At 43.7% G+C, this 21,702-nt stretch overlaps 1 protein-coding gene across 2 annotated transcripts; it reads right to left on the bottom strand.

The window, feature by feature from the left end:
• Window positions 1-4,301: 4,301 nt before the first annotated feature.
• On the bottom strand, window positions 4,302-20,008 carry LOC144099117 (transmembrane protein 243-like). 2 transcript variants are annotated; one of them, XM_077632205.1, is made up of 4 exons: window positions 19,820-20,008; window positions 17,887-17,937; window positions 11,727-11,831; window positions 4,302-8,107 (listed from the first exon to the last, which is right to left on the bottom strand). In XM_077632205.1, the coding sequence occupies exons 1-4, from the start codon at window positions 19,871-19,873 to the stop codon at window positions 7,988-7,990; spliced, it is 330 nt and encodes a 109-aa protein (XP_077488331.1). In that variant the 5' UTR covers window positions 19,874-20,008; the 3' UTR covers window positions 4,302-7,987. The 2 variants fall into 2 exon arrangements, with proteins under 2 accessions (XP_077488331.1, XP_077488330.1); XM_077632204.1 differs by having other exon boundaries at window positions 19,427-19,953.
• Window positions 20,009-21,702: the final 1,694 nt, after the last annotated feature.

Here is a 21,702-nt window from a genome sequence, read left to right as displayed (position 1 = left end):
GATTGGCTCATGGTTTTGTTTTGTTGAGTCGTCGGCATGTCTAGCGGCGATATTAGGCTCAGGTTAAGCTCTCATTAGGGTTAAGCTGATATGATCTGTTCGCGCCGCAGATGGAAGTTGATGAAGACGACAATATGCAATGCACAGCGCGAGTGTGTGTTGCAGTTTAACACGAGGCGTGATCACGTGCGGCGGTAGCATAGTTACAGTGAACTAGAATAGGGGTAGTGTGCTCACTGGCCGGGCTGGAGTGAAGCCGCCGATGTCGAAAAATGGCGGCGGCGCAGTGACGGCGCTGCTGTCGTGTTCACTGTAGGAAGGCCGGGAAAGTGGCCCAAGCGTATGCGGGGCTAAAATACCGTGTTATTGCCAAAAGATCGTGCCCGCGCGGAGTAAACTAGCTTGCATCATGTGCGTTGTTCGACATTAGCGGATGAAGGTTTAATAAAATCTTCATCCGCGCGAACACAGGAAGAGTCAAGCGCGTGGAGCGCAGGCGCACAGCGGCCGCCACTTTGCGATCCCAAGAACTCATCAGCTCAGATTGCGGACTCGACGCTAAGCATCGTCCTACCAGCGCGACGTAAAGCAAATGCTTTGAGCTACCAATTCAGCTACGGCGTGTCACTTTAGTCCCAATTTTAAAGTAGACAAATATCGCTTGGGATCAATGCTAATGGTGGCTGTGAAACTTCACACATCCTTGCAGTTCATTTCGCGACTCGCTCACTCTTTTTGAATTGCATGTACCTACCTACCCATCACTTTGAACTTGCATGCAGTAACTCTGCCATAGCATCAGCCCAAAGGTTTTCAGCAGATTTGAAGTGAAACAACACACGAAGCCCTTCGTCTTCAAACGGGGAAAAGAAATTTATTTACATCGTTTGAGATAAGGAGATAAGCTCCCAGGGAAAGCAACAGTGGCAGTGGTTCAGCTACGGCTCAACTTCAAGTGCTTGGCCCGTTCACGTCTGCTAGGCCTCTCAGTGTTGACTCCTTTCACAAAGTGAAGCCTGACTACAATTTAAAACTTTACAATTTCCTTGGAAAGATCTTCTGCGTGAAGATGGCAACCAACCTCTTTGCACAACTTTGCTCTGACCACATCGAGGACATCAAAAATGCTATCTGAATGGAGCTGGCTTTGGCTAAAGCATTCTGTGAAAAGGTTCTCGAGCTTCAGCACAAAATCGTAGAGCTGAGCAGAAGGGTAGATGAGTCCTCCCTTGTCGCAGCATTTGGTGTATCTTGCGAGCTGAAAGCTGTCATCAGTGGATGGCATAGTTAGAAGGCCAATGCAGCTTCCAAATTTTGTCCAGAACGCGGAAGGCACACTCATGCTTTCTATGTCTTCTCGCTGCATGCAGTAACACGTAAGAACAAGCAAAGGCGTCGGATGGCACAGCGTCAGAGAGACTCTGTTCTGCCAGTTCCGTCACCGAAGTACCGTCAGTGGTAGCAACGCTCGCACCGTCCGCACCACCGGTATCTTGGCGAGAGCTTTCACAAGCTGCTTTGGATGTGGGCATTTCTTCGTCTCCACCTGACTGTTTTCTCTTGCTGGACTGTCTCGGCTGCGGCATTCTCTTTGACAGGTATTTCGGCAAGTTGGGCAAGAGGGTCCGAATGGCATCAGGTGTTAAAGCTGGCTTGCCACGAGGAATACGAACCTATCCCCCTTGCAAGACGTGGACGTAATCGCGGATGACGAAGCGCGTCTCGAAATGTGACTCACACACAGCACAACTGTCGTCAAGCTTTTTGTCCGAGCGACGCAGGTTTCTTTCCCACTGCTCCCTCAAAGCAGCCTCCTTCGGCACGCTGAAGAGGGCTACCTTTGGGCCATCTTTCTTGTAAGCATAGCCGGTATTGCAACCCGGCGCGAAGCAATGGTTCTGCCGGCGACCCGGCATTTCTTTTCCCTTACGGAAATCTTGCAGTCTATCCAGGATGGTACAGCCTCGCCTTGAAGGTTCGTGGGACAAGAAATAATGCCCTAAGCACGCCACAGAATCCTCCACAGCAAGCACAACACATACACAACGCCACGACGACCAAAAAAACTCCCAAGCGCGTCACCGTGCGGCGATGGCTAGTGTTTGGAACGGTAGCGGCACCTAGCGGACAAGCGGGAAACTAAAAATTGTCGACATCGGCGGCTTCACTCCGGCCTATGGAGACGCGGCGCAGCGAGCACACTACCCAATATTCTAGTGCACTGTAGCATAGTGCTTTCATGCAGTAGCCAGCGAAGCTGATCTGTTCGCGCCGCCGCGGTTTCGAATCCCAATCGTGGAAATATTTATTTAAGGTCAAGGTTCCAGCGATGGCCCTCCTTTTTCAGCTTTGGTCATGAAGCACAGCTTCGAATCTAAAAACGCAAGCTTGTGATTGCACCGATGCGGTGCCATCGAACATGGTCAGTAAAGCATCGGTACCGGGTTGCGCGATGCTGCAAGAGCCGCTAAAATGAAACTTTTCCAAAATGAATAAAGAACAGCTTAACGGGAAGGTGCGAAATCAACTGAAAAGGCAGACAGCTAATTGCCATTCAACACAAACGTAGCCCACTCAAAATCTCCATTCTTTTTTTTTTCGTTTCTAATTTAGCGCAGGGCACACAAACTTCACTAGGATATCTTTAAAACAGCATAACTCGCTTGTACAGCCCACATCTCTAGCTGTTAAGCCGCAAAACAGCGAAGCTCTCCTCAGTATTTTTTAAATATTTTCGCTCATCTAAGCTCGCGCATTAATTAAGCTTACAGATGCACAGGAATTTTTACGTAGCCAGCTAAGTGGGACATGAAATTTCGGCACCTCAATGGAGCTGAAGTGCAAGCGGTAATCGGCTGCAGATCACTGTTACAAAAAAAAATAAAACGTTAGGGATTGTGCAACACACAGTAAAAAAAAAGCACAAACGTTGCTCATGTTCATTTCAAGCTGCGAAGAAGTGCGACTGAAATCATGCATAACTGTACCCCTTGTCCTCCTCTAATGTGGGACTCATTAAGTTCGTCATGATAGACAATTCAGTAAATAATGACCTGAAAAATCTGCTTACTGAATAGATTTATGTTGGTTCTATGAGAAAAAGCAGAAAAGCAAGCGCCATTTCTTGTTTAATATATATATATATATATACACAAGCAAGGGTGACGATCGGATGGATCCAGTAGAACTAAATGGAATGGAGTTGACACACGGTGGAAAAACAACTGTCTTCACTCTAACGCCTCGACCAGGGTCTGGCCTTTGTAAGAGTGAGATCACTCTGACGAAGGCCAACTGCAATATTTTTCCACCGTGTGTCAACTCAATTCCATATATATATATAATGCAGCACGAATGAAGAAATAAAAAGTTTCATGACATGCACAAAAATTACCAGGGAACTAAAGTGGCCAGCAATGCAAACATTGTTGGAAAATGTGAAAATGCTAGTATCTGCATTCATGCATAGGAATGTTTTTCTGCCAAATCATGGGAAAATAAGGAGCAAGAATGTTTTCATCGCCACCTTCAACATTCCAAGCCCAATGGTATGAGCAGTGTCACCGCTGCGGTTGCCATTTCCCCGCGTCGCACTAGCTGCTGCCCCTCTCAAAGCTACATGTAATGTGCATGCCCCGCCCTCCGCAGCCTCGTGGTGAACGTGGCAAATGCCAAAGGACTGCGAAGAATGCTGCGAAGAGCGAAGGAAAATGGGACGTCTCACAGCACCGTGTCTCACAGGCAGAGTCACAAAGGGCTACAGCTAAGATGGCGGCTTAACTGCTTCCCCTAAGCAAGCGTGTGTGTTGTGGGCTTTGCGAAATTGGTGAAGATGTCTGATCATCCGATGATTTAGTTCGTTTTTTTTATGAAGTAATACCGTTAAGGCTCCCACTCTGCAGAAAAACCGGCGTCGTCACAGGCCTTGTGAGCAAAAATGCAGGTGGCCTACCTGTCACTGTCACGTGACCTGGCTAGTTAGAAATTTTTCATTTTTGTTTGTAACCGTCTGGTCTTCATCTGTCTCGTGACAAAAATTGTAGCGAAATAAGCGTACATAATCTAGAAAGTAGTTTTTTGGTGTTTGGTCGCCGAAAATTGAGCGTATTGTGCTTCCGACTGTCCCGGCGCATCGCGAATTTAGCAGATTTTCAGCGGGACCACCACTATTATAGTATCACCACGAAGAGAAGATATCATGAGATCAGAGATTCCTTTGGTTGCAATGCCGCATTTCTCTGACCAAAAGCAAAAGTATATGAGGCGATAAAGGAGGCAAATGAGGGAACAAACTTGAAAGGTTTATTTTCACAGCTTTTATTTTTTCTGTGATTGCTACCACTCATCCCTTCGGCATTTTATGACGAATGAGAGTAGAGTGACTTTTTTTGCACATGTATTCCAAAATGTGAAGGAGTGAAATAAAGCCCTCGATTTTTGTGTGCACATGTGCAATATTTTTTGGAAGTTATTTCTGTAACAATCATTTTCATGGAAGTATACCTATTATTTGCACGAGCACTGGTCAGCTAAAAAAAAAAACTACTTTAGTGCACAGAACATGGCCTTGTGAACATGCCGAAAAACCTAGTTTAAAATAAAATGTAGTTCTGAAATGAGCTTGAAGCGCTACATATCTGAACCAAATTTGGTTACATTTCCTCCCTAAATATCTAAAACAGTTTCAACTGCTACGTCCCCACTCAACGTTTGGCTTAACTGAGAATGTCACACCCGCACACCCTGACATTCCGGATATCCTCACCAAAATGGCGACGTGTGATTACCTTCAATGAGTGAATTTCACGCATACAGGCAACAGCAGTGGATCGATAGCGGCACTACCAGTTTTATTGTGTTACCGTGACACAGGCTGCTGGCAACATGTGCTTCATGACCGCTGGCTGCTTGCGAAGGCAAAATAATACGGCTTTTAGAAGGTCGACTGTTTCATATAATGATCAGGCAACAGCAATGCAGTTCACAAATGCCTCTGGGATGTTACCATAGTGTGAGCACGAATACGAGAATGGAGAGAGCCGCGAATGAACAAGACAGCCGCAACGCTTTGTCAGCAGAACAGCACAGCAGTAACATCATGAACTCAAAGTGGGAAACAGAGTTGAGCTGTAACATGAATGTGCTGGAGCAGTTGCAAAGAAACTGAAAAGCAGCCAATATGTGGAGTCTGTTAACTATAAAAAGTCCTGAGCATATTTTTCCTACAATATTGCTCTTGGGTGATGTAACGAAAACCTTTCAAAGGCATACAAAGCAAGATGTGGTTAGTGTTCAGAGCTCGATAGCATGAATCATCATTGTAGAACACAATGGACCAGCAAACTGCTTATTTACAAGGTACTGCAATCATCCTGAGATTTTGCTTTAGGGCTTGTGTCAGTTCCCTTTACTCGGCTTTTTACTTGGACCATAGTGTTACTGTCAGTATAGTCAATAGAAGTCGACAGGCCTACAAGCAAAAGCTGCATGAATGTGGTGAGTACAACACATGGCCTGACTGGACAGCAAGGCACAAGTGAGATCACAGCCAAGGTTAAATCTCTTTACGGCATGCGAGTGAAAAACAACACACCACAGATAAAAGGCAACGAGCAAAGGTACTGTCATATCAGATGCATACGCACCTTTGTCTGACCACGTAGTTGCACTCACACAGCTACACTGATGCAGTTGTACTCATGCACTTGCACACACGCAGTTGCACTCATGCACACACGTGTAACTACAAACTCCGCAAGCAAAGCACATTTTTCATAAATGCAACAACCAGTGAAAACATTCCTTGCAGTTAAGTTACAATACAGTCAACTCCCTTTCAAACAAACACTGATAAGCCAAATCTCCTATATATAGCTGAGCAGCTCAGGAACCTTCGGCATGTTTCCCACAGACAGAGTAAAAAAAAAAATGAACCATCCTACTAGTTCTCATTGATTAATAAGACCTCTAGCATATCATAACAATATGCGGGAGATAGGTTTATGTGACTGTAGTGTATTGTGAAAGGGAAGAATGCAGTAAAAACAGCAACAAACTAAAGATGGCTGAGAGCATACCTGAACATCTGCACATATGCAGGCAAGAACAAAACTGCATGCCACATCGTGAGCCAAATTCTAGCCTAGTAAGAGCAAGATGAATCACGGTTGGCCTTGCATGCAAAATGCATGTAACGCATTCTGTTCTTTAAAACCAGGCAACAGGTCTATCAAAGGCATCAGAGAGTCGTAGGCATCTTAAGCAAACATTAGGTGGATGTTCTCTTATCTGAAATATTAGCTGCTGCCGAGGAAACATCTAAGCCCCACAGTAACTGAATGGTTGCGTTGGGGTGAGTGCTAGATTTCTGAAAATATTCTCCAGCACTTAATAAGCACCTCATTGCAAACTACTCATTTATGCTCTTGTTTCATTACTACTTTTAATATTTATTCATATGTATATGCTATTGTTAAGCCCGACATTAGGCACTTCTGTTACTACAAGCATCTGAGGCTGGACAGATCTACAAATTTCAGTATTTTTCACCTTAAAGGGAGCCACTGCAGCTTGCATTCAAATGTTTAAAAAAAAACGTTTTACAAATTATAGCTTTCAGACACCGGTAACTTTTAATATGCTAAGAAAACAATGCAAAAAAATGCCACACACAAGCACCTGAGAATAAAAATAATAGAGATAATGGCCCACATTTACACTTGGCATTCTACAAACTGCTGTGTATCTTGCTCCTTAGTGCACTATAGCATACTATAGCACCTTGAACTGCTTCATGTAAAATTGCTGCTACAAGTATTTAATTTTCCTTTGTACAAGAAACATTCCTGCAAAGCCAATGGATAAAATTTTAATGAAAAGAGTACAACTTCCCCGACAGTGAGAGCTAGTCACTGTGCAAGAATAATAGGATTCCTTCATGGTCCAATCTGTGACCCACACTGACACTTGTGCTATGGCTCTATGCTGTGAAATAAGCATAAAAAGAAAAGCACCATGTAGAATGCTTGGAATGTGAAGGGAAGTACTTGAGACAAAAGAGCTAAGGCTCCTTAAAGTACATAACGAAACAAAACCAGTGCAAGCACACTTCTTCACCAAGTGAGCAGGAGCAACTTCTCCTGCATTCGCAGAAGTTGCCAGGCCTCGCTGTCTAGCTTTCATCACGTCCCTGCCTCTTAGACCATTGCTAGCCTGCGCTTTCAGGCACCAAGAACATTGCTGGAGGCTTAAAGTAAGGCAGAGTTACTGCTTCAATTGTTTGCACACTGGTCTCCATACCTTTTACACTGAGTACATTTTCTTGAGTCCACAGCCTAAGAGAGCACGTTTGAGGGAGCCATTCGCCAAGTGAACATCAGATCAAGGCCATCAAAAATGTTTGTACTTAACCTACTAGTCATTTACGCGCAATCTACACTGCCATTGAAATGCTGGAAGGTGAATGAAGATGGCATTGTCCACGCAAACTAATGCTACCCATCGCAATCTATGCTAGAGCAAAGACAAAAAAATGTTAAAGAATAGGAGACATTATTCAATTAAACGGTGCTTCATGCTCTATGAAGAAAGCCCTTGCACTTCAGCCAAAGTTTTGTGGTCATATATGGCAAGCACGGACAACATTCTTGAGATTGGTCTCACATGTGGCATCTCCCAAGCTCGCAGGTACCTTGCAATTTCTTAAATAACACTGCCTGTGAAGAGCTACCAGCAACAGCAAGAGACTGTGTGCATGCCGCAGCACCTTGTGAAAAAAAAAGCGCATAATTTACTTCACCATTTCCAGTACACAGAGCTTCCTAATAGCTCAACGAATCAATTAAATACAACGCAAGAGATGTACACTTCGACGTGACGCCACCCATTGCCTCTGGTACAAGGCTAAGTGGACAGTTAAGATCCTTTAAAACCCTCAAAGATATTTAACAAAGCCAGTTTCCCACCCAAGTGCATCCCAAAACATCTGCTAACAACCATGAACAAAATATGTGATGGCCGATATGCAGAACAAGTGTATAATCACAGTGTTAGCATAAATGAGGTTTCGAAACTTGGGATCAACTCCTCCTTCCCTGTACCAATGGATCTGAAAACAAACAAAAAAAATTCAATAAATGCATGCATCTCAAAGGCACACACTTTTGAACTATACAACCAACAGTACGCCAGCTAGTCCTTCTACACTTATGAACATATCTCAGACATTGCCTAAAATAGCCACATGATAACTGCATGCAGCACCAAGGAGTTTCATGGCATTACAAATCTCCACAGTGCTGAGCACAAAGCCTACAAGTGCGCCCTTTACACCACCAACCACATTAGCTACATAGGCCCTTAGCTTGCTTGCAACTTGAAATGAAAGCCCTTTAGCACCGACAGATGCAAGTGAGTAGAGAACAGGAATTATCAACAGCTGGAAAAAGCCTGTTTAGACTGAGCAGTGCGAGCACACTGAAATAATTTTCACAGTTACTGTTCATTGAATGGTCACACGAGACATGGCTTGATCCGGTGTGCTCCTTAAAGATCCACAGACTCATTATCCCCAGATTCATCAGTGTGAACAGCTGTGCCCGTCCATTCTAAAAGTAAGAGACCAGCAACATGGCAATCTCGCCATGCGGCTGCTGACAGCCAATAGATAACCACCTTGCTGGCATGCTGTTCCTGGCAGGTAAAAACATATCTTGCATTAGCATACGAAGTTTTGTATTCGGTACTCACGGCAGCAAAGAAGAGAGATGCAAAACTATGACTTGTGGATTTTTACGTGCTGAAGTACTATGGGCTATCAGTCACACCACAGTAGAGGACTCCGGATTATTTTCAACCACCTGGGGTTCTTTGCCGCTCACCAAAATTTCAACACAAAAATTTTTTTGTATTTTACATCCCAGAGAAGACACGGGACTGAAGAATTGACATCTTGATGTAAACTCCACTCAAAGAACCAAAATGTCTAAAAAAAAACACTGAAAGTGTACAAATATCAAATTCTCATTTACCTCAAGAATCCTCTCAAGAGGCCCAACACATGCCATTCACCACTACATTCAATGTAAGCCACGGTGGTCTGCGCAGCTCTCTGGTACAAAGTTCAAACAGTTTAGTTTAGTTTAGTTTATGGGGGTTTAATGTCCCAAAGCAACTTAGGCTATGAAGGACGCCATAGTGAAGGGCTCCGGATTTTCGACCACCTGGGGTTCTTTAATGTGCGCTGACATCACACAGTACACGGGTCTCTAAAATTTTGCTCCCATCGGAATTCTACCCCTACGGCCGGGATTGCGCCTGCGTCTTTCAGGTCAGCAGCCAAGTGCCATAATCACTGCGCCATCTAGCGGCACAAAGTTCAAACAATTGTTAACAAGCCCTGGGTAAATGGCTGAATAATTCCACAGTTGCTACTAAAGATACCTGGCCAATGGTGAGATAAACATTGCAGCTGATGCATTTATTCTTTTTTATGAGTTTTGTTTGACACTTTCAACATACCAGAGTTTTGATAGGCTTTTATGATAATATAGAATATGCTCACGCTCCTAAGGCCCTTCAATGCCAGCAGTCTCTCCTGCTATAAGGGTTAAGAGCAAATACAACAAGAACTCCATTTAAGTGCACAATTTCTTTGTCTGGCTCAAAGAGGAATGAAATGTAAATAAGCAAGAACAGAGTTCTAAACAAAGCACACGAGGAACTGCATCCTGGCAGGAACCCTTCTACACGTATTCCCCATACGATGACAAATATTTCTTCAACTGCCATTACGGTAAAAGCTGTAAAGCTTTACTTTGTTGCTGCATGGTTGCACTTAGCTGGCTGCTAATGAGTAATTACTCGTTTTAAATCTATTCCACTTTAGGGGATTCCCCTAAACACATTGGACTAACACTTGAGTTGTCGACTGATTTGACTTCGTTCTGACATCTGCTAGCCACACTGGTTTGCCTAGTTTGTGGAGCAACTGCCCCAAACAGCTGTTTGCCTCGGGTTCAAACCTCAGACAAGAACTAATTTTTATTCAGATATGCGGTGCCTGCAAAAGCTGCTAAGCCTTCCTTTGTAGCATTGGCTGCACAGGGGTGGATGCTGATGAGTAACTGCTCCTTTATTTCATTGTTTATTCCATCCTCCCTCTCTCTCGTGGCAGTGGCAGAGGTGTTGAAGACAGGCCCAAACATATACCACAATGGCTCAAGTCCCTGTGTCCAGTACCATAGCATGCAATCCTTGCCTGACCCTTCAGGCCACGAGGAACAGCGTTTGTCTCTAAAGCAACCATTTCATGATAATTATTAAGCTGACAACCGTGCTATACAACCCCGTTTTCTAGGAACACCTTGGGTACAGGTTCATAAGCAGAAACAGACATGCTCAGTGCACCTTCAAACATATACAGCACAAAAATGAACACATTAACTAAACACAATTTAAAACTTGCCAGAAAGCTAATGGTGCCTTCGAATGGTCGCTTTCCAGCGCTCTTTCGGTGCTTACACGCTGAAAGCGCAAGACTCCATGGTCACCCATTACAGTGGCAAAGGTAAGTGGATGTGTGACAATATTTTGGTGATCCCGTACTCAAGTTCAGCACTAGCTTCGATCCAACGAAAACCATCAGTATGTGCTGGAGACTTGGAGCGTATGTTCAAGGAGCATAGCAGCAGCGATCAACACAGTTACATCGATGACTGCACTAGTGCCATTGGCAAGTACAGAAAAGGCTTAGCATGAGGTGCCTTCTGCAGTGTATTTTCACCAACAGTCTAGATTATACATCTTTACAGCTCCATTTTTGTGCTGTACAAATGTAGTGCAGATGTTCATTGCATGTGCACAATGAAAGTGCAATTTTTTTGCAGTTCATGGTAGCAATCTCAGCTAGCAAACTTATTTGGTGAAGACCACACTGACCAAGCTTGAAAGTATGTCATGTTGCGGAACCAGTCAAATAACTATTTGTCAGTGAGTGCTCTGGGGTTGGAATATGGAAGTGATATGATGAAACTATTGATGTGGAATAAATAAAATACACCGGAGATCACTGCTCGTCTTTATGATTCTGCTTCCATCACATGACCACTCTAAGAGAACCTCGCATGTTAGCCTGAGTGATGCCTCCTCCGTCCCAGATCCAGAGTTCACTTCCAGTCTCTACGCTCTTGGTCAGAGGATCAAAGTGACACTGTCAAAGACACCACAAGTGAGAACCCAGCAAAATATTGCACTTCTTTTTCACAACGCTCTCACTTAGAAGCATTTCATTTCAGCAGCCAAGCTTTTTATGCCAAATGAATGACCATCTACCAGTTACTCAAACAATATGGTGTTTATGAAACTTTCATGCTGAACTTTGAAACAAGAAGAAATATGTGCTGGCTGCCCTAACCACCAGTCAATTTTGTTATAATCGAGGTGTTAGGGCTAACTTAAGTGGAGACTGCCACCAGCTCTCCTCCTTGGCAATGTCTCAAATAAGCAGTGTGGTTCACTGCAACACAGAACCCAAAGGAAGCATTCAACCAATGATGCTGGAAAGTGCCTACACTACACCCATCAACTTCGCAGCGCTTCTACTAAAAGTAAGCCCCCTGTCCTCAGTAAGCTTTTCCAGAAAACTATTGGCACCTTTGGCTTTTGGATGCTTACGCATTTCCTTACACCTCAGACTCCATTACATGACAGAAAATCAGAGGTCTTACCAACATAGCATGGGCGAAACATAGGCAGAGGATGCAAAGTGCGTAATAGATGTGCCTCCCGCATGGCGGACGAACGGAGTAAAAGAATGCGAGGATGAACGTGATCTGAAAAAAAAATGTGTAGAAGATGGTCAGCTTAGTGCACTGATACGCACCTCACGAGCTGCCTGCCAAGCCTCAGGTTTATGCACTGGTCATGAAGTCTTCAAATACAAGTCCCATGTTGACCTCAGATTAGATGCCTTGTCAAGAAGGCTATACAGGCTGACTTCCACTCCCTCATATTCCTTGCTTTGAAACTAGCAAGTTTCGGTTCGGTTTATGGGTTTAACGTCCTAAAGCGACTCACGCTATGCGGGATGCCATAGTGAAGGACTCCAGAAATTTCGACTACGTGAGGCTCTTTAACGTACATTGGCACTGCACAGTACACGGGCCTCTAGAATTTCGCCTCCATTGAAATTTGACCGCCACGGCTGGGACCGAACCCACGTCTTTCGCGTCAGCAGCTGAGCACCATAACCACTGAGCCACCGCGGCAGACAAAACAAGCAAGTTTCATCTGTTGACAGGTGCCTCCTGACCTTACCTGAAAACAAGCTACTGAGATATAACATTGATTCATCTGCCTGCTATTATGTTAACTCAGCATTAATAAAGTGTTAATTATTACAGCACAACAACCTCCTAGTATATTTCACGTGACATGCAATGCAGTGCACACAGTGCAAAGCAATGCTACATATCTTACAGTTGAGAACTCGGGATGCGGCAGAAGCAAAACATCTTGCCAGGTGTACAGGCTGCTAGGTCTGTTCTGTACCATATGTGAGTCGCACTTTAACCCAAGTCTTTTCTTTTAATTTACACTTTGCATGCACTGTATCAGCTCTTGACCCAAATCTTCTGTGTGATTTTGTTTTGTTTTATTTAATGTGATAGCATTTAGGGCCCCATGCCACAGAAAAGCTGCTGGTGTCGGCGGTGGCGTCAGCATCATTAGCCATGAACAAAAAATACCGATGGAAGCAAAGAATTAATAAAATTGAACTGAAGAGAAAATTGGGTTAACTTGGGTTTGAGTGGGAATCAAACCCAGGACTTTCCGATTGCAAGACAGGAGCCATAAAGGCCCATTGGTTCAAGCTGAATAAAGATGGACCTAGTGAATGCGTTGTCTTTTACTTAGTGAGGTGTCTTGAGATATGCAATAATGCGTACATGAGAAATTTCGAGTCTGCTAATTAAGAGTTTGGCAACTGAGTAGGCAATGTGAACGGGACCCGCTAACGCTGTCGCGTTCTACTCTTAAAAGCGAAGTTTAAGCATCCCCCAAATTATGAACACTCAAGCACCCCACTATGTTGATGTGACAGACTAAACACAACACACATTCAATGTGCACTCTGCAAAATAGCAGCAAATGCTCAGAGCTGGAGCTAGTGGGGATACTAATGGCTACACCTCTTAGAGCAGGTCGGCACAGCACATGCTAAGCAAATTCCAAAAAAAGAGGGAAAAATAAACTTACAAATAAAGAAAAACAAAACAGCAGCATAAAAGTTCCAATGACTAACAAAAATAAAAAGGCTTTATTCCTGCATTGTTTATGGGCATTCCACACTAGCTCGCTTTTGAACATTCTCCAAACCAATGAGGGTTACACTGAAAGCAATGCAAAAGTTGGCATAACTTTTTTGTTAATTGACACAAGTCGTTTATATTCTACATGCTTGTACAGCAACTCATTTACAATATAAAGGTACTGCTCAACGTAGGCTCCATCAAAACCAATGAATTTGGGCCAGTGTCAACTAGTCTACTCGCAGATTAAAAGTGTCAGTAGTCACATGTTTTAATCCCACAGCATGGTTTGTCTTCAATGCTAGTATCTCTTGCTTAGACTTCTTAGTCCACCTCAGCACATTGCCCTTGTCAATGGGGTCGTGTTCATAAGCAATCAGTAGCTTTCTATAGATATCCGACAGCCTGCATGCTTTCTTCGTCAAAAACTCCATGACGGCCCATTGCCTCTCCTTGGAATCCGTTAGCTACATGCAGTGAAAAGGATCTAATCGTTACCTGCAAAATCTCCACTAGCTGCCTGCAAAAAAATTAATGGTTATTATAGAAGAAGAGCGACTCTACAAACCGGCAGAATTTTAAAAATGTGTGTCAGGTGATAAAGAAGTTATGCCAAGTTTTGCATTACTTCTGGTAAAACCTTCATATATGTCAATAGCAATTCAGTGTCCTGCGAAGTTCCCAATGCTCAAAGCAGAGCTTCCCTCCTGTCCGTGCCTGCACAAGTACATCATCCCTGCTGACATTTCCTATGAATTTGAGCCCCCCCCCCCCCCCCCCCCCCCCTTGTCCAGTCCTCTTGCGATACTCTTCTTGATGGGCACACACCCCCACCAACACCCAGATACCCCCATTTCGCACTTAACACTTGATGGTGTGAGCCACAGTTCCCTCCAATTCACTAGAGCATTTAAACATAGCTGCCAGACTGCTGACAATGGCAAAGCTTTACAGAACCTTATCTGAAGGCACATGTGGCCTTATATTAAACATGCTAATTACTGGCAACGCACTGACCAAGCCATTCCTGTAGCTAGAGAGGACATACAAATGAATGTGCCTGTGTACTTCAAATAGAGAGAGCAAACTAAAGCCTCCTCTCACAGAAAAACGTACAATCGCAACAACTGCATGTGCAGTCGTGAAAAAAAACAGAGGAATCAAGAGACACCTGATAAATCAGGTTTACCTAAATTCTGTGTTTTATCAACATCTGCAGTATCACTATCTCTTATCGATATCAGCAGTATCACTATCTATTCAATCTAGGTCTCTAATATCTGCCCTCTGTTCATGTGTGTGCATACAACAACAACAAATAGCTCAACACTACTGTACACACAGGTTCCAGAAGCACTTTTTTTGCCCCTCTTATGGTATAGTCACCCTTGCGACATGGTGTAGAAATAAAGTTTTGTAACCTTTTCGCACAAGAATTTTTCTGTCATTTTGAGACAGAATATGAATATTTTAGTTCAAGGCCACTTCGAATTTCACATGGAGGTGGCAACTGGCTGCATGTTTCATTTATTATTACGCTTCAGTGGGGCGATTCAATTTTTCAGCCACAATGAATCAGGAGTGCATGCCATCTGCAGCGATACCCCACAGCCCACACACAATAAAAAGTTTTCCACATTGGCTGGAGTAGCAGCACCATCTGTTGACACAGGAGAGATATGCCCCCTATAAACTGAACAAGAAACGAGAAAGCTACAGCATAGTTTTACCTCCAAAGCAAGATGGCTCCACCATTACTATCGAGCAAAAAATTGCTTCTCTATCTCAGATACCTCACAAATGATATGCCCTTCCAATTCATTCAAAATAAAAAAAAATAAGCAAATGCTGCATCCAAAGGAAGGTATAAATGAAACCTGCCAACAAATGCCCTTTAGAAGAGAAATTTGCACCGGAGTTCCTGGATTCGAACACGACCGCGGCATCTGCGTTTCTATAGAGGCAAAATGCTAAGGCGCCCATGCTCTGTACGATGTCAGTGTACGTTAAAGATCCCCAGGTGGTCGAAATTATTCCGGAGCCCTCCACTACGGCACTTCTTTGTTACTTTCTTCTTTCACTAACTCCTTTATCCCTTCCCATAAACTTTCCCCTCGTTAAAATAAAGACAAACAGATAACATGACAAAAAAAAGAGGTGCTTATGCATGCCTGGAAAGATGAAGAGATGGTATGAGCGCCCCACTGAAGTGTAAAAAATTGTAAATTGTGGGGTTTAACGTGTCGAAGTTACGCATGTGTTACGAGGGACAAGATAGTGAAGAGCTCCGAATTAACTTGGACCACCTGGGGTCCTTCAAGGTGCGTTGGTATCGGACAGCACAAGAGTACCCATTGAAATGAAGCAGCGGCAAGTGCCTCCAAGCTAGTCTCTTATGCCTTTTAGAGATAAGCTTATCCTCAGTATCTGTGGCTCCACGAAAATAAGTTCTATGTATTTCATTACTACTCTTCAAAACAAGGGCAAAGTAAGTGTGACAATAATTTACTGCATGATTACCCCATTCTTAGAACACTAATTCTAAAACCACCTGGTAATATTTTCTACCAAACACTCATTCACAATTATTTTTTTTTTACTATCCCACGAGCTTTGGAAGACCGACGAAGGTCCCATTTCAACCTGCATAATTCTGCAACAGCCTTACAAAGCACAGTTAATCATTTCACTACCATTTCCACATGCTATGCATAAAACTCCTCCTCATGTAGATTTGCCTTCCAAGACAGCTTGATGAAGCTTCAAAGCATATGGCACAATCTTTTGTGTTGCCATAAACGTTTCCTTTCAGAGTTCATTCTTCGCACTTCTACACAGATTTACAGCAGGCTTCGATCTACTGCATTTTTCCTGTGCACTGCCTCCCTATCCCTGGCTCTATATTTAAACGGAAACTCCACGCCATTTTTGAACATCTGAGTTGGCGGTTGATCTATATTTCCTAGATAACCCTCTCTTAGTTGCTGCAAAACATTTTTCAAAACAATAGGAAAACGATATTAAAACAGCAAAAAGAAAAAACTGAAACGGTTTCCAGCACCAAATGACATCATTGATGACTAACAGGTGACATCACAGGCAGCATCTGGAAAACTGCATGTATGTGTTGAATGGTAGAGCCGGCAACAAAGCGGTAGCCCCTATCATGAAATATCTGAAATGGCTGAAAAACAAGCTCGATATTTTCTCGGTTAGCAAACATGCAGTAAATATCAATGGGGTGCTAGCTTGTGACGCCACAAATGACAGTTGACTGAAGAAATAGCCCCATTTGAGGTCACAAATCGGAAAGCTTTAAAATTTATTTCCATTGAAACAAAATCCCACTTGCCTGCCAATTATGACATAAAGATCAGGAGACAAAGGAGAACTTGCAGTAAAAGTTTCAGTAAAATGCCTGAACTTCAAAAAAACCCTCAGGGACATTTTGATGTTAGCCTGTACCATGGATTACCGCGTTCTAACGGCAAAGATGCTATTTATAAGTAAGGAAAGATGAAAAAATAAAAATTGGCAGTGGTTTAGCTCTGGTTAAATCTGGAGTGACACGATAGCTACAGCTGGCCGAGTGGAACTTGGTCACGTGACGAACCACATGATCAGCCACGGCGCCTTGCCGCCGGCAGCTGCTCTGCACCACGTGACCAACCACGTGGCATCGTGGCGGCGCAGCCACCACCACGATGAACGCTCTAAATACTACCGTAATGTAGCTATCGCTACAAAAGACAGGTGTTGCCACACCTGGCTCATTTCACAAGCTGCAGTGAGTCAACGGAGTTTAATCATGCAGATCCCAGAGGCTAGGTTACACCGCCATTCATTACAAAACAGTGATCATGGAGTCTTTCTCAATGTAGATGTCACGAATGAAATTTTATAAGCAATAAATGGTTTTTTAGCCGCCGGACAAACGTCAACGAAACAAGAAAGAGCTACAGAATCGATTTTTTGTAAGAACAAAACTTGGATTGAGTTGTCTTCATTGTTCCTTCAATGTCCTTTCTTAAATCCCCTTCACACTCAGCTATAATTACTGCACAGTTTCGTATTTCTCCTACTCTGAGGTGCGTGCAAAGGTGACACATGGTGATTATAGTACGCAAGCCTTTACTACCTCAGTTTTCTATGCCTTCAACAGAAAACTGAAGAATACAGTGCATTTTAACTAGCTTCTGTGTGCCCTTACAAGCATTACTTACTTGTCAAGTGCACAGCTATACAAGGTGCACAGACACACATGGTTTTCACACCGCAAAATATCACCAACATGCAAGTGGTTCCATGCTGCCTACAACAATATCGTATCATGCAAAAACACTTTTCACGCCGGCACATTCTTGCTCTGCGACCATCATTCAGGCTTATGAAAGTACATAAAATGCACTACACAAGAAAAAGATTGAAGAACCCCACAAGGACGACTATTTTTTGCTGAAGTAATATAATGCTGCAAGCAATAGAGATTGAATCAAATTGACAACAAAGAGAAACTTCCAGTATTTATGGATTTGAGAGAGCCAAAATTAAAAAGGGAAACATGACTTTTACTCACCAAAACAAAAATTACTGTGATGGCTCCAATAATCAGATGCAAGATTCGCTCCTGCAAAAAATGAGAAATACTGAAAAGTGGAACACTTAAAGATATCTTCAGCTGCAAAATCAAATCTCAAACCGACCACACATGCACCGAGACACGTAGGTACAGCAAAGTTGTTACCGTTGTTGACCTCAATAGAGGTGGCACATACCTAGGGGTAAGAACTTTTTCGGTTTGAACCGAAAAAAACCTAAAATGGTACACCGAATTCAGCTTTAGCCGAAAAAGGTCAGTATCCATGGCATAGACACCACAGCTAGCTTGCTATTATGTAGGAATTACCCAGTCAAAGGAGGAAATTAATCACGTATGCCAGCCAAGGGCATGGCGACATGGTGGTACCTTTGGATTAAGCAGCGCAGCCTTGCGTTTTGACGGATTACTCTATTATTTTACATGCCTCTGCATACCAGGAGGCTCCATGTACCTCCTCGCCAAGCGTCGTGTGCTATCGTAGCATTATTCGCTGTTGTAACCCCACTAGGCCAATTACTTCATTAAGTAGGTTCTTCCATTGCATATACGGACACTCACACAAGACCAAAAAGATGTCATGTTCTGTCTACCATGACTTAGGCAGTAGTTTCATCACTGCAGTCAACACACAGACTATATGATGCCCAGTTGCCCTCTTGCTCAACCCAGTGCAACATTTCAGCACTAATATGACAATGTGTGTTTAGGAAGTCAAATTCCACTGCAAGTTTTGTCTGACAGTTGAATCATTTAACTTCGTTTCTTTCTGTAATGGTGATAGCATATACTTGAACAAGTACGTACAACTCTAAATACCACCATTTAGGCATTAATTATTTGTAAATGGAATGCCTGAGCTGGCAAGACAGCTGAGATTACTTTTGACCACACCGAAAAGCCACATTACATCACTGAAAAAAGTCAGTAATTCAACTGCAGGAAAAAATAATCGCCGAAAACTGGATTCTGAAATAAAAACCGAAAAAAGTCCGCAGAATTTTCAGAAAATAAACGAAAAGTCCAACCTCTACACATACCCAAGCGGGGCACGGTTTCCGATTGCTGAATTGCCTTCTTTTTCACCAACAAGAAAGTAGTAAATCAGCGCATGGTTAACTCAGCAAGCAGGAAAGAAGCAAAAGAAACAGCAGACAAAAAAGTGAAGCTCTGCTTGAGAGAGCACCTGCGCCAGCAATCGCACACAATGCGATGATACCGCAAGCAGCACACATCGCCCTTGCCACGTTTTCAGCAACAGTACACCGTATTTGCTCGCAACTAACTGGCAAGAGATATTTCGCGGAGCAACTCTGAGCACATCCAAGCCATAGTTTTCGCGGCGAACATCACAACGAGCAGTCCAGCACGCGCCCACGAGGAAACTTCCGGGGCAAGCGTGGAGGCTAGAGCTGCGCTGCTGCCAGGGACGTTTGAAACACAGCGCCGTGCCAGCCGTGCGCAGGCGCAACAGTCCAGTCGGTGATGAGGCAGAGAAAACGCCAGCACACCACCTTACCCGCGTGTTGTTTTCGTCGAACAGCGGTCTGTCGACGGGTCCACCAAAGAGTGGCCGGTACTCGGTCGACCGTAAGTCCATGTTTGCTCGTCACATCACTCAGGAAGCAGTAAACAAGTCGATCGCTGGTCAGTCATGTGCCAAGTCCTTCATCGGAGTGGGTGTACTACCGCTACGCTCGATTACGTCGCCAAGTCTGCCCAAGTGTTCCCGGCTACAGCCGGGCAGGACACGCCGACCCGCGCGGCGCGCGTTGCTCAAGCTGCTTCGTCGGCGAGTGTCACGGCACTGCAGCACGCTGCTTGATATGGACACGAGAACTCCTGGCTACAACCGTTCAACTACTCACGATCATTTCTCCCGCACACGAAGTGGTATCGAAAGCACACCTACACCCAACAGCTGACAACGCTGGACCTTGGAAACGCCTCCAGTACCTCTAGGCATCTAGTAGGACGTACTACTAGACTACTGCCTGCAGTCCCCTCTTTGAAGCAAGTCTCGCTTTGAAGTATAGTAGTGCCATGCGCCTCGTATATCCATATAATAGTGGTGCTTATTCAGTTTACGATATGACAAGATTATTAATTGCCACTAACCTTAGAGCTCAAGAAATATCTGTCAACGCTTGACTGACTACGCGGCTAATCTACGCGATTAGCCTAGAAAAATCGAAAAAAAAAAAGATTTTTCCCTGTGACTTCAGCTGCCCGCAGCTCAGGGCATCAGGTCCTTCAAGCTTCGATAGCATATGCCGAAGCTAGCAATACCTTTCCCTTCTGTTTTATTGTGAAAAAAAAAGGAAAACAAAGCACCGCAGTGGAGGGCTCCTCCGGGCACGGAGGAAGACGATGTCTTGATCCGTGCCTCCAGGGGATCTTTACCGTGTGCTAACGTATCGCACAGCGCACGGTGCTTTGTTTTCCTTGAGGGTAAAGGAGTGGATTCCAATAGAAGGCAAGCTTAGCAGGGAGTAGCAGAAGGTTAGGTAGGAAGATGAGATTAAGAACTTTGCAGGCATAGGGTGGGCGCAGCTGGCAAAGGACAGGGTTAATTGGAGAGACATAGGAGAGGCATTTGCCCTGTAGTGGGTGTAGTCAGACTGATGATGATGATAACAGACGCCCAATTTTAGTTGCATATTTCCTTCTCTGTAATGACGCACAAGATTCTTGTCCATGACTGCTAAATATGTAGCTGAATTCCTTTCATGCTTTTGATTTCAACAACCGAATGATACAGCTGCGACATCAAAGGTAGATTTAGGCCCTGCGAGGAATGGAAAAAAAGTGCTATAATCACTGATATGCAATTTATTGCTAATTAAGATGCCGTTACAGCAATTTCATGCTTTAAATGACCTAAACCCACCTTTGACGTTGCAATTATCATTCGGTTGTTGAAACCAAAAACAGTATTAAAGAAGAAATTAGAATATAAATTTAGGCGGTTGTAGGGAATACCACGGGGTGATCCATGCATACTTATGTCCAACGCATCATAGGGATGCACCTCAAGCCTCGTTTGAAGATGCTGGGGAAGAGAGTTCATAACACAGTAGCGAAACTCCAAACGGTACTTACGCTCCAGAATCCGGCACACGAGTTATTGTACTGTAATTGCACCATCTGTGGCAACCAAATTAACTTCCAACAAAAGAGAGAAAAGTCGGGGCCATAAATTGGGGCATTTGTTTTGATAGCTCATGTATGGGGTTAGTACCAGGGAAGCATAACATAAAAGCTAAAATAGAGAAAATTTACACATACCACATTTGTTGGTGGGCACTAACAAGAGTTGCCTTGATGGTTTTCAGCAGTAATCAGCGGTCAAGTCATAACACTAATATTTTGATCTTCCGAAAATTAAAATTAAACCGGCTGAAAGCTACACCGAAAGGCATTCACTAGATGCTGGAGATCAGCCAGTGGGAAAAGTTGTGTTAGTTGAATGCTCAAAAGTTACATGGTGCTGCAAGTTAATGTCATCAATTAACCACTCAAGATCCCTGATCTGAGACCGGTGTAATTCATGAACACGGTCACAGATGCTCCATGTGCTCACATACAAAAACAACACAAGTTGCTAACTTTTCCTATACCTATGGCAGTACATGGCAGAATCCAACAAACTGAAAATGCAGAAACAATCTCCAGGAACATACCTCGTAGAAAAATAAATTATGAAATCAGAAGCCAAAGTTTAGGCTTAATACAGACAACATTCAACATACCATTGTCAGAATATAGCACATTCTTCTTATACTGAACCGCCAA

Source organism: Amblyomma americanum, chromosome 7, assembly GCF_052857255.1.
Source record: "Amblyomma americanum isolate KBUSLIRL-KWMA chromosome 7, ASM5285725v1, whole genome shotgun sequence".
Classification (NCBI taxonomy): Eukaryota; Metazoa; Arthropoda; class Arachnida; order Ixodida; family Ixodidae; genus Amblyomma; species Amblyomma americanum.
This window is presented reverse-complemented; position numbering and strand designations above follow the sequence as displayed.

Excerpts from the sequence above, each read along its gene's own strand:
- LOC144099117 (XM_077632204.1), bottom strand. The coding sequence starts at position 19,507 with ATGGACTTACGGTCGACCGAGTACCGGCCACTCTTTGGTGGACCCGTC. Across the intron at positions 11,832-17,886 it reads TCACAGTAATTTTTGTTTTG|ATCACGTTCATCCTCGCATT; the intron begins GTGAGTAAAAGT and ends TTTTTTTTTCAG. Across the intron at positions 8,108-11,726 it reads GTTTCGCCCATGCTATGTTG|ATCCATTGGTACAGGGAAGG; the intron begins GTAAGACCTCTG and ends GTTTGTTTTCAG.